The 12686-nt window shown below is 43.7% G+C and overlaps 1 protein-coding gene across 1 annotated transcript in view; it reads right to left on the minus strand.

Moving 5' to 3' along the window:
- Positions 1-12686, minus strand: part of SH3PXD2A (SH3 and PX domains 2A) — a gene marked incomplete at its 5' end in the record, with an annotated part of 198359 nt that overhangs the window by 50232 nt on the left and 135441 nt on the right. The window contains 2 exons of the mRNA XM_082285840.1: positions 10263-10394; positions 11363-11451. Coding sequence (XP_082141966.1) covers positions 10263-10394; positions 11363-11451 — 221 coding nt within the window. The remainder of the gene's footprint in view (positions 1-10262; positions 10395-11362; positions 11452-12686) is intronic.

Genomic DNA, 12686 nt, shown 5'->3' on the forward strand with positions numbered 1-12686 from the left:
GGTTTTGCTAAATCTGAAAATGGACAAGAAACTGGTTTGTGGTAAAACTGAACTCTTTTTAACATGAAAGCCAAAAGCATGGAGTTATGTTGCCGGCCGTAACTGAAATGTGTCTGCTAATGATTACAGCTTCCATTTTGGTGCCAAAGTAGTATTGGAACTGCTTATTTGCTATGCAGCTTGGGGGGGAAAAAAAATCTCTTCCATCCTTTATTAATCTTGTCCTCATCTGACACAACAAAAATGCACCATCAGTCTTTTGCTTACTTTGAAAAACAGGCCTGAAAGTCACTACAAGAGCCAAAGTCTTTGTGTATAATTATTGTCTTGATTAACTAGAACAAAGGGCAAAAAACATCAGTCATTATGCATTAAATTTAGTATTTTGGGGACTTATTTAAAGACATTTCACTGACCTGCTTTCTTAAAAGAAACTTTGATATAACAAAAAACTATGAAATAATTCAAATAAATTAATTTTTAGGGTTCTTTTGGTTGTTTTTTTAAAAAGCAGTCACATCCAACGGAATGTAGCTCACAGGGTAACTATGGGACTCATTGAAAGGCCTCAGCAATATACTTGTATCTTCTTGGCCCAGGTAGTTTCTTGCAGCAGTGCTAAGCTGGTGACCTATTTGGCTGATATGGGAAACTCAATCTTAGAAAGTTTATGCATTCCAATATGAAAAGCAGATTTTCCTTGGAAACATTTTCTTGGAGCAGGTTTCAGGGTCCCAAAACTGGCAGTGACTGCATAAATAGAAGAGGTAAGGAGTAAAGGCTCCAACAGGCAATGCTATGTAACATTTTTTCCTTTTTAGCCTGCCATCCTGGGCTCCAAACAGGGTATGCAGGAGAAACGGGGAATAAAGCATAAAGTCTCAGCAGGGCAGGATTAAATGAGAAGGGAAAGAGGAAGAAACTTGAAGGCAGCTGGAAATTTCAGAATTGAAGTTTTCAGAGGCCTGGTGCATATCCTACTATTCAGGAGTACCTGCATGTATTGTATGGCAAACCTAAAGGCAGCAAAGCCTGTGCCACTGCTTCTCCACTGTTACCAATGTGCCCTGCTGGCCTGAAGCTAAAGTGCCTTCATGCACAACTAAGTCTTCAAGTCTGTGGTTTCAGTGGTCACATCCTCTCCCCAGCAGACAGACTAACAGGGCAGTCTCAGAAATCCTGGAAAAGATTTCATGCCCACAGCTAGCAAATATGAAGTCCAGACAGGCTTGCTCCTTCTCCTGCTCCTCAAGGAGGTCTGAGGGGTCTCAGCACCTTGGATATGGAGAAATCGAAACAGATGCAGATGAGAAACAATCTTTGCAAGGGCTGACGCTGATTTTTTTTCTTCCCCTTTGAAATACACTCCTTGTGGTTTGAAGAAAAGTCTCCTCACATGCTGACCTGGCAACCATGTGAGACTTCTTTCAGTCCTGCCTGTGTGAAAGCTTGGCCCCAGCAAGCTCTGCTGGCACTTGTGAAGCAGGGGAGTTCCTCTCGTTAGGCTCATTCCCATTTCTTGAGAAATCAGAGAAATGTAGATGTTCTCTAATCTACAGTTAGATTGGAGATCTAACTACAGTTGAATGGGTAGTATATTGTTCTACATCAAGCCAGGTGGAGGGAAGTTGAAAAGGGAACCTGTTTACTTCAGCAGGATGCTTAGAAGACAGCATGGGAAAAAAACAGCCCGAGAGATAAATATTTAATGTATTTAGAGACTTCTTATTCACAGCAATCACCCTTCTCCCGAGCTTTGAGAAATCTGGAGGTGTGGGAGAGTTATCCCACAGAGGCATGACATCAGCTAAAGAAAAGGCAAATCAATGCAAAAGTCAAAGTGGATGGACTTTAGATATCTCCACAAAATGGAAAAAGCCCCACATAACTGAACCAGCCCTGTCAGAACGCCAATTGCCCAAGATTAAGACAAACAATGGGTGTAGGACTAAAAAAATTAATATAAACCACACCCTATAGCACAAAACATTCGAAAAGATAGGTTCTAGAGGGACAGTTTCAAATTGGAGGTTGTTTCATCATGTCTTAATCCGGAGAGATGTTTCTTTAAAAGTATTTAAAAGTGAACACTACATAAAAGGAATCTGATAGGTAGATTAAAAAGGAGAATGCTTTAGAGAAACATGACCCCATGACATCTTTTGTGGCCCTATCACTTGTTAATCATTCTTTTCCCTCTATAGGGGAATGAAATGAGGCAGTGTTGCTTGGAAAATAGTAATTCATTTCTTACAACTCTGAAACCTTCAATTATGAACCCAAGGGAACACCACAACTAGCTAACTTTTGCAAGGCTTTATAAATACACTGAAGGTCACTTTAGTATGACATTGAACTGCTCCCAACTCCAGTGGGACCCAAATAACACAAGCCACAGTCAACAACTCCATCCCAACAGGCAAAGCATCCCCAGCAGCAGAGCTCCAGAACAGCCTGAAGGTGTCCCAGGAAAGCTTCAGCAGAACGAGGCACTGCAAAGAGCAGAGTTTTAGGAGACAGCTGTATTTCAAATGTTCTTAATGAGCTTGTCATCAAGGAGGCAGAGCAAATACCAACCGTAATTCAAAGCTGGGCAAAGGAAAACCAAGCAAGGAGATCTTTGAAATGCAGAAGAGCTTCCCAGAAGAGATGGAAATGTCACAGCACAATTAAAGGGACACTCTCCCCTTCTCACAGGGTTGGAATGAATAGTACCAGCAGAAAAGCAGGAGCCCACCTTCATCCCTTTGCACAGTCACAAAACAATAGACATTTCAGAGGTGGCAGTGGAGAAAAACCTTGTCTTCCACAGTGATAGAGGACAACTACAAAACCAACAGAGTAATAACAACCCTGCTTTGGTTCCAACACAGAGCATTACCTTCCAAGCTCTTAAACAGAAACAAACATCAATTGCCATGTAAGTTACTAAGTGGGGCAGAGGAAGCCATTTAGACATCACAAGATAGTAACATAAATATTACAAAACATTCATAATTCAAGCATTTTGTTTTATGCCGCAACATCCCAAGCTCAGCGGAGATGTTTGTGTGGTGATGCTCAAGCAATAGGCAGGTCTAGGAACTTCAGTCCCACCTCCTTACCATTCAAACCTATGTACAGGGCAGCCTTGAACTGCAGCTCAGAGGTAACTACTTCAGAAATGTGGCATGATTCTTTTCTGGGCACAGTAAATGCAAGTTAAATTGTGGTGAGGGCTTCAGCCATACCAACATGCTTTGACTGCTGAAAGTAAAACAGCCAGAAAAAGAAAGCAGCTACCATCCTCTTTATCCTTGCAGAGGCACAGAGTTAAAAATTCAACCAGATTAGAAAAAAGGCAAGAAAAAAAGGGGTTCAGAAAATAGCTTACAAAACAATCACCAGAGAGGTCAGGGTAGGCTGTAAAGGGCTGCTTCCAGCTTACTACATCTGCTAAAGTCATTAGACAGTGTCACCCCACCCTTGGGCTCCCAAGAGCAGAGGAGGGAGGGCTCCTCCTCATCTCCCGCTGACCCGGCTGTTTCTGGTTCGAGTGTAAATTCTCTCCATCCATTCAACATTTTGCAAACAGGCCACTGGAAGAAGGAGTGCCTGTTTGCAGGGTTGGTCAGGCACAGTATTCCCAGAAAGGAGCTGATTTCCAGGAGAACTTAGCTAGAGCAAATCATCACATCCAGTTTTACCTCTCTGCTCCAAGCTTGCCCCAGGCTTCCCATGGAGCCAGCACAGAACCTGGATTAATGTAAATGTCCTTGTTCCTCCTATCAATACTCCATTTCCATCGACTACTTTAAAACAAGGCACCCAGGCTCCCTCCAGAGACAGCAGTTTCCAAGACAGCTAAAGTTTAAAATAAAACCCACCCTTTGCAACCAGATGCACCAACAGGATGCTTTACTTCTGCTGCTGCAAAACAAAGCAAGAGAACAATCAGCCTTGATCACTGCCTCCAAAAAGCCTGAAGACAAAGACGCTGCTGCAGTGAGACAAGCAAGTGCCATTGAGCATCCTTACTCTCCACACAGACAGCTCTGAACCTCTGCCTGCCCAGAGAAGCTCTTCTCCAACCCCAAGTTGCAAGCATTTGAAGGAGAAAAGCATCTCTGCTTTGCCAGCATTGTCCCTGTTTGGAGAGAAGACTTGTACAAACACTGTTTTTTATGACATTAAACAACTTTCCAGTAACTCCCAGCCAAAAATTCCAAATCACCCACCCTGCCTCCTCAGATGGCTGTTTGTCTGCATTAGTACGTACACTGGGCAGAAACTGCAGCAGGACAGGAACTGATTCATAAGTGGATCAAGTATCCTCTGCTGCTGGGCTGGTGCCAGAAAGGCAGGACACACAGCAAGGCAGCACTGCATTCAGAATGGACACTGAAGGCCACACATCTTTGTTTTTGAAAAAGGGGCTGGGGGTGGTCCTTCCTTAAACTTGGCTCTCCTTGTTAAAAAGTTACAAACTCTGGTACAGAAGCAGCAAGACAAGCTGTCCCACATATTTAGTGGTGGCCACTCACCTAAACCTGTCCTCTGGAATAAAGCCAATGGCGCTATGGGAAAAGTGTTGAACCCACAGAAGTGTTTGTTTCTCCTCCTCAAATTCCAGGCACAGCTCAAGGACTGATCAAGAGAAGGGGCTGCTCTATAAGGGAGGATTTACTTCTTATATCATGACCTTGGTCTCCCCTACAAGGCTTAAAACTCAAATACACAGCCACACTGGGAAGAAGTGGAAACACAGACAACTGAAGTAGCTTCTCAGAGCAAACAGCAGGGCAAGGTTGGGCTGGGTGTACAAACAGAAATCAAGTCCTGCATCATATCTGATGAACTACACGGTCTTGAAATGCTATGTAAAGGGAAAAAAAGTCACTTTCTAAAGAAACCCAACACGCACAATTGCACCTGAAATAGAGCATAATTTTGGCAATTACTGTGTCTGGCAGCACATCTGACTAGTGGATGCAAAGTTATTGACAATTCACAAGCAAACTAGGAAACTGCATTTGCAATTTGGTGTAGAGCTACAGCCACATTTGAAACCTAGAAAGCTGCTAGATTGCCACTTATCTGCTAGAATAAACAGAAGTGTACTGGGTTTGGCCAGCTTTTACAAGATAATACTAATGCTCAGAGACATTTGCTAGCAGTGCACATGATCCCCTCTGTGTATAAAGGGAGGATCAGGAAAACAAGGACCTAGAAAAAGAGGCAGAGCAGCAAAAAGCAGATGCAAGATAGAAACACTGATCTCTACAAAATTTAAAACAAAAGCCCCACCAACGCTCAAGAAAGGTGACTGAAAATCAATGCAACTTGCAAAAACAGGCATGGCAGAAGGGATATAAAGATGCAAGATTGGTCCATGAGTTTCAAGAAACCGTATTTCTGTTTCTACTTAGAACACTTTAAGGGTGCGCCTTTAGCCAAGATGCAGCAGTTAACCACGAAAGTAATCTTGGCCCCATGTGGTACCAAATAAACCCACTTACTTAACCCTGGAAAGCAACACCTTCAAATAAAGGGTGCTGTGTTCCCCATGAAGATCCAGAAGCCTAACTCAAAAAGCCCTCAATCTGAGAAGAGGGAGCTTCCAACAGGGAAGCCAGTGCATCCCCAGGAACCGAGAGCTGTGGCCTATGTCCCTCTCCTAGCTCACAACTGCAGCCACCGAGCAGCGCCAGTGAAACCAAATGGTGTAGCAGAGGACATTGTCAGGCACACACTCATCTCCTGACACTGTGTGGGCAACCAGCAAGTCCCAAGTCCTTTAAGCCAGGACTCCCAGATGAGCAGAGATCTTCCTCATGGATACTTCAGTGCCAAGTCCCACATCCCACTTTTAAAGAGAGCAGAGCAGCCTCCCTTCCCAGAGATTCCTTTGTGTCCTGATAAAGTTACACTAACCATAATAGCCTTGTTTTACATATTACATGTACTGTAACATTGAAAATTGGTCTGCAGTTATGTAATTGCAGAGGAAATGGCTTCAGTTCTGCTCAGCCCAGCTGAGAACACCATCCCACGACGCCTCCACCGCAGGCACGGCTCCCAGGGGCTGCAAGGAAAGAGCTCCCATTCTGCCTGCAAGCAGAGCAGCAGCAGCGCTCTGGAGTGTGCTCATACTTCACTGTTTGTCAGGTTTTCCATTGCAAACACTGCCGACACAGTTTATAACTTGACCATTTCAAGCCACATCCATGCAAAACATAGCAGAGAGGGAGCTGCTCTGGCCCAGTCCCTCCCTCTTCCACCTCAAAGAAATCTGTCAGATTCCTGCTTTAAAGTCACAACATCTCTTTTCTGCAACAGAAATACATTTTTAAGTCATTCCACGAGGTTAAGGTTTTTATTGGTTAAGGTTTAAAGAAGCCTATGTAGTCAACAGACAGGACTTATGCCAATTACTCACATAGTTTTTCTGAAACAACTCAGAAATATTTAGATAGTGTTGGACAGAGCAGGTTGATTACACCATGCCTTTAAACAAATCCCAGTCACTTCTAGCAAGAAACACAAGCCCTGTAACTACAGCCTGTTCCCAGACAACACCTGTAGAGACTATAAACCTCCTTTTTTCTCCTGATGCATGTGCGACCATTGCTACATGCAGATTTTCCTCCCCAGCTAAAAGAAAGAGATAAATATTCATCAGATACAACAGGCACACTCTGGGTATTTTGCTCTTATGAACAGAATGAAGATCTGAAGGACAATCTTTGTTGAAGCAAGATAGGTATTTGCTGCAAAAACCAAATACTGAAGTCTGAGAGCTGGTACACTACTAAATAACTTGTTCTGAAGTACAACAGCTTTATTTCAGTCTACCAAGGTTTGCTTCCATAGTAATTGCGGCAACAACCAGGTTATAGTGACCCAAAGGCTTCACAACTCAGAGGAAGGGTTTTGGAAATTATTCACCACATATGCTACACTGACCTTGCTCTTAAGTCATAATACGGGACAGAAGTTCTAACTTCAAATGATGTGCAAGCAATAACTTTCACTGGCACAATAATGAAGACAACTTAGCCAGCTCTTTCAGTGAAAGAGAAAGCCAAATACGAGACAAGGCCCTACCAAATGGGCTTGTACATACCTGCCTGTGAGACACCTTAAATACCATCTCTTATATGATAGAAGTTACACTGAATAATACTATGCAGTAAGTGTAACCCACTTAAGATGAAGCTAAAGTAGCTTGATGAAAACTAGATGAGGCTTCAATAAATCAAATACCATATTTTCCCCCTTCTACCTCTGCCTTATACACTGGCCTTTGAACAAGCACAGCTTACGTCCTTTCAGGAGAGCATACAATTTGGAGGTAAACATCAGAAAAGGTGGTAACTCTAGCTCAGGCCCTAGAAGTGTGCAGAAGAAAACATCCAGCAGGACATGAAACATGCACCATCATTTGGAAACTGGTTTTGAGGTTCCTCGTGTAAAAAAAAAATAGGGACATTTCACTAGTAAAGCAAAGGTGTTTCTTTCTTATGAAAGCCATGCAACAAAGCCAAGTTAAAGTTTTTTCTACTCCAGAAAACAAAAGAACCATTTAAGCATCCTTGGCATCAGCAGGCAACTCTATTCAGGCAAGGTTTTAAAATGAAACCGTAATCTGTGCCTTTACACATCTAACTTCCCCAAAGTTCAGTTAAAGAAACACCCAAAGCAGACATATGATATGCTATATACATGTTTATACACACAAGGAAGTTCAAAACATTGGCCCAACAGCACATCCAACACACACCGTCCAGCCTGACAGGACTTCTCTGCCGTCAGCTAGCAACCTGTCCAGCCACTCTTCCTTCCTTTCATTGAAGACATTGTCCCCTGCTGCAGGTGACATCCGTAACACCTTGCTTCACCTTTGTATGGATTAGAAGAATAAGTCTAATTTATACATCACAGGTAGAGTTTCACAGCACTTACAAGCCAACACAGTCAAATTAATTATTATGCACGTGCATAGTCCAATAATCTTATTTTCTTGAAAATTATATCCCCACGTTCTCAGAGGTCATAACCACATCTTCTAGGTGCCTGCTTACACTAACCAGATACTCAAATTCAAGCCATAATTCCTGAGTTCTGAAAGTTGACACTTGAGAAACTTTTCCTAGTTTCATGACATGCCATCCACAGGTTCAGCAGTAGCTGAAAATACAAGACAATACAAGAATATTGAAGTCATTCCTGTGGTATCCCTAACCTAGGGGAGAATTAAGAGACTATGTCTGGAGTCCTGTTCTTGGAACAACTAAACCATGAGTTCTCTACCAGAACAGTTAAAACAGTCATCCAAGCAAGGGATGCTCTCTCCATCCCCAGTCTGTGATTTATGTGCTTATATGTTTGGGTTTTTTTAAGGATATGGATATAGCTTTATTTTGTATGTACATAAATATAAAAAGCAAGATCACAGCATGGAATTCTGGGCTTCAGATTTCCTTTCGTGTTTACATGGACATTAAGGAATCTGGTTGCCAAGTATCCAAATATGGTTTTAAGAAGTGTAATCCAAGTTCAAGGATGTTCCCTTAGAAGAGTCACATTTCTGGACCCACTAATTAATTCAAACCCTGACATTCTCCATTTCTATCTCCACATACCATGTGGTTCAATACAATGTGGTCTGAACTGTGCAAGGCAGAGAGGCCACACTAAAAGAAAACACAAAGGAACTGTAACTGGAATTCAGACACTGCTTGTATTATTTAAACAGCCCAATTAATTCCCTTGGCTCCATAAGCCATTATCCAAGACAAGGATATCATGAATATGAATATAAGTTGCCACAATATAACCAGGCTTGCTCTGATGGCAGTGACACCCACTATTGACAGTGAAGCCACAGGCTTGGAAGGCAGGATGCTTGCCCACTAGGCCAGACAGTTCAAGAAGTAAAGACATTTTTCCCTCTTCAATCCTAACTATTGCTTCAAAGTGGGGCAGATGACCAGTTTGGTTCCCATTAGTTTTGCAAGTGACGCAGTCAGTACCCAGGAGATAGGTATTTCTGTTCACACTAGCCAGTGCATTTCCACATACAATCCTTTTGGACTCCACACTAAATCACCAGCCAGCAAATTACTGTATCACATTGAGCCAAACACACATGAGGCTCTCATACAGCAGAGAAATTACCACTCCATTAAAAGAGGGGGGAAAAAAAATACAGTGCATGGTCACCTTTGTGGATAACCTGGCTCAAAGCTCTGGAAGATGAATTTGAACCTCAGATCAGGGTGCCCTATTGTCCCCAAGCTCTGGTGTGCCCAGCACTCTCCAGAGCCTGCCAGTGGCAAGGGCTCTTAATGTGGAGGTACCACAACGTGAGCCTTGGCTTGAACAGATCCAAATGTCAGCAGCTCCCCTGGATGAGGACACACAAGTCACGAGTGGGCTGGAAACCAGTCCTGGACAAGAGCTCTGCATTAATACACACAGAGTGCTGGAGGGGAGGAGGGGGAGCTGCTGAAGACAGGCAGTTATTCAAACCAGCTGCTAAGCCACTCCAACCACTCACACGTACACAGTCTCCTGCATGTGTTCTGCCCAACTCAAAGCTACCAGGCATCCAAAACTTAAAGCAGACAAAAGACATCTATACAAACACTTGCCAAAAATATAATTTTCCAAGTGCAAGCTGGTTATTCCATGCATGGCAGAAGGGGATTTTATCTTGCTTTTACATGACAGCCTCTACCTCTCTGCCTCAAAATTCCCCAATTAACACTTCTGCAAGAAGTTTTGAAACTATGCATGGCCACGTATTTATCTACGCACATTCTCTCCCCTCCCTACCAAGCTCTGGGCCACGGGCTAAGCTGTCAAGCCAAGTTTCATCCCAAGCAATTTTTAAACACTCATCCTATAAATCCTCTGCAAAGGGAGTTAGTAATGGAAATACTGACAGAAACTTGAAGAGACAGCAGGGCAACTATAGCAGCCTACTATACATCAGCTTCATTAGCTGCAGATCCTTCTCTCAGTCACCTTCATTTTCCATTGGCGTACCTTGGCTAATTAACACACAAAACCTATGAAACATTCTTACAGTAGAAGGCAACATTTGGCCCCCAGCCCAAGTCAACATTGAGAAACTTCAACATCCTCTGCCAGACATAGTAACTGTACTAGATGGAGCAAACGTACAGCTAACAAGTAGCGATGAGGAAACTGAAAGCAGAGGAACAAATGCAAAAATCAGACCACTGGAAGAGGGAAAAGCAGCAAATGTAACTTACCACTTTCATTTTTCTCTATGACATCCACGACCTCTCCAGCCTGGAGGCTGATCTCAGAGTTCTCCTGCTTCTCATAGTTGGACACCACCACATATTGCTCCAGGATCATGGGTTCAGAGCTAGCATCAGCACCTGGGGAAGGGAAAAAGCAAGCCGTAAGCCAGCTTCCAGCCATGGCTCCTTGAGAGCGACCTCCGTCCATCCGATTCACAACAGGCCAACTTGTCACCAGAGCCAAGCGAATCAGCAAACAACCTTGGCTCGCAGCATATCCCCAAATGGCTGGCCATATAGAAACAGCCTCCTCTGGCCCACAACCCAGCAGCACAGAGGGACATTGGAGAGAAGAAGAAGAAAAAAGGGGAGGAAAAAAAAATTTTTAAAGGAGCCAAAAAAGTGAATTAGTTGCACAGTTTCATGATGGATTCTGAAAATAAACCTCTTCCCAACATGGTTTCCACAATCCTTGCTCCCATTCAGAGAGAAAAATCCTGGGCAGAAGCAGTATAAATCCACAGCTGAGCCATCCCCCCAGTAAACCCAAAGAAAAAACAGCTCTCCCCTTGGCGGCTCAGCTCCTTCTCCACTCTAAAGGCTTGAGCTGAAAGTCAAGAGGGGGCTGTAGATGCCAATCATATTCGTCTGCACTGCAGCCCTTAAATAGAAACACATGAGCGGGACTGAAAGAGAGGGAGGTGGGGTGGAGGGAGCGAGGGGAGGGCGGGGAAGAGTGTTTACTTGAAACAGAAGAAGAAAAAAAGTTATAGCGCCAGATCCCTGCTCAAACACGGCCACCCCCCGCCTGCCCCCCGCCAGCTCCGCAGTTCCGCATTCCCCCGGCAGAGCAGCCCCGGCAGGACGGGGCTCGGCTCCCCCTCTCCATCGCCCTTCTGGAGCCCTCGGAGCCAACCCCCAGTTGTTTGGTTTCTCTTCGGACCAAGGGCTTTCGGCTGTCAGAGCCATTTATGAATGAGAGCAGGCGCTCACGCGAACAGGGGCCACAAAAGGTGCAAAATAACCACTCTCCCTCCCTTCCTCCACATCACTGGTCTTTCTTTCCTTTTTTTTTTAAATTATTTCTGACTTTTTCACCCCCATACCGAAATCATGCATTTCGAGGTGGAGCCACGAGGCAGGCACAGCACTGTGCCAGATGTGGAGGGAGCCCTTGGGCTGCTGCACCTCGGCTCTGTAACGCAACACAAACAGTGCAGACAGGTCCTCTGCACTCCCAAACCCAGACACAGGCTGACTGTGCTTGGCCTAGAAACCGCCTTGAAAAGTCATGAAAACCTCTCGGTTTAGGTCTTTACTTTGTAAGAGCCAACAGGCTTTAACGTAAAATTATTTTACTGGTTTTCTCAATTACAGCAGTTTGGGACACCAGCATTATTATGCATTTTACATATTAAGAGGCAGCTCCTGTCACTCTGGATTAAGATGCGGATGGAAAGGGAAGACAGAAGCAGATATACAACTTGCTGAATGTCCCATTTTATACGGCCAGGACAGACCCAGGAGCCAGCTCTGGGTTTTCCTGAATTTCCAATGACAAATTGGCTATCAGAGATGGGAAGGAAGCAGCATGGTCTGAAACTGTCCACCAGAAAAGTCAAGGGACTGACAGCCAAGCACAGGATGTTGGGTGCTATATTTCCAAACTCAGCATGTTCGTATGTGTTTGGGCTGGAGATGCAAAGTGATTCTACAGACAAGTAATTAGCATCCCTGCCAAGAAAGAGGTAAAGAATGCATCAGCCATTAAAACAGCATCCTGTGAAATGAAAATCCTAGAAGAAAAAGCAATTAATTCAACTGTTTCCTGAAAGGAAACACTATCATAATGCCTCCCCTTGGACCAGATTTAAGAAATCCAGAAAATTAGAAGACTTCCTTGCTCCCTAAGCATGCCTCTGCCTCTCCTCAGATTACATAAGTTAATTTTCTTTAAAGAGGAGTCATCTCCTCTAGAAACTTGTGTTTAAGAGATTTAGCTTTTCTATAGACAGTTGAACCACAGCCAGTAGCAGGAATAGGAGAAGACCATGAACTGACAACATGGAAATTTATAATACAAATTTTCACCATAGCTGTCCATTCCACATAAGCATCGTGTTTCTTTTCATGATCAATCATGACTCATGCACTCTGGTTTAAACCAGTGCTAGTTGGGATACCTAGAGTACAATGAGATGCTTTCCTCTGTTTCACACAGTTTCCCACACAGTCTTTTCTCCCGTGCAGAATCCAGCAGCATTATAATCTTCCTTCAACGTTCTCAGGCAAGTAACACCTACAACCCTTACTTTGTTCTAGTCTTAAGATAAATACTAGTTTTTTAACCAGAAACAAAAGCCATCTTGGACTTATGTCTACGCACGTGCACCATCAGAGAATCTGGTGTGTAGAAAGGCAAGAGGGACC

Source organism: Coloeus monedula (genome assembly GCF_965178545.1).
Source record: "Coloeus monedula genome assembly, chromosome: 8".
NCBI lineage: Eukaryota > Metazoa > Chordata > Aves > Passeriformes > Corvidae > Coloeus > Coloeus monedula.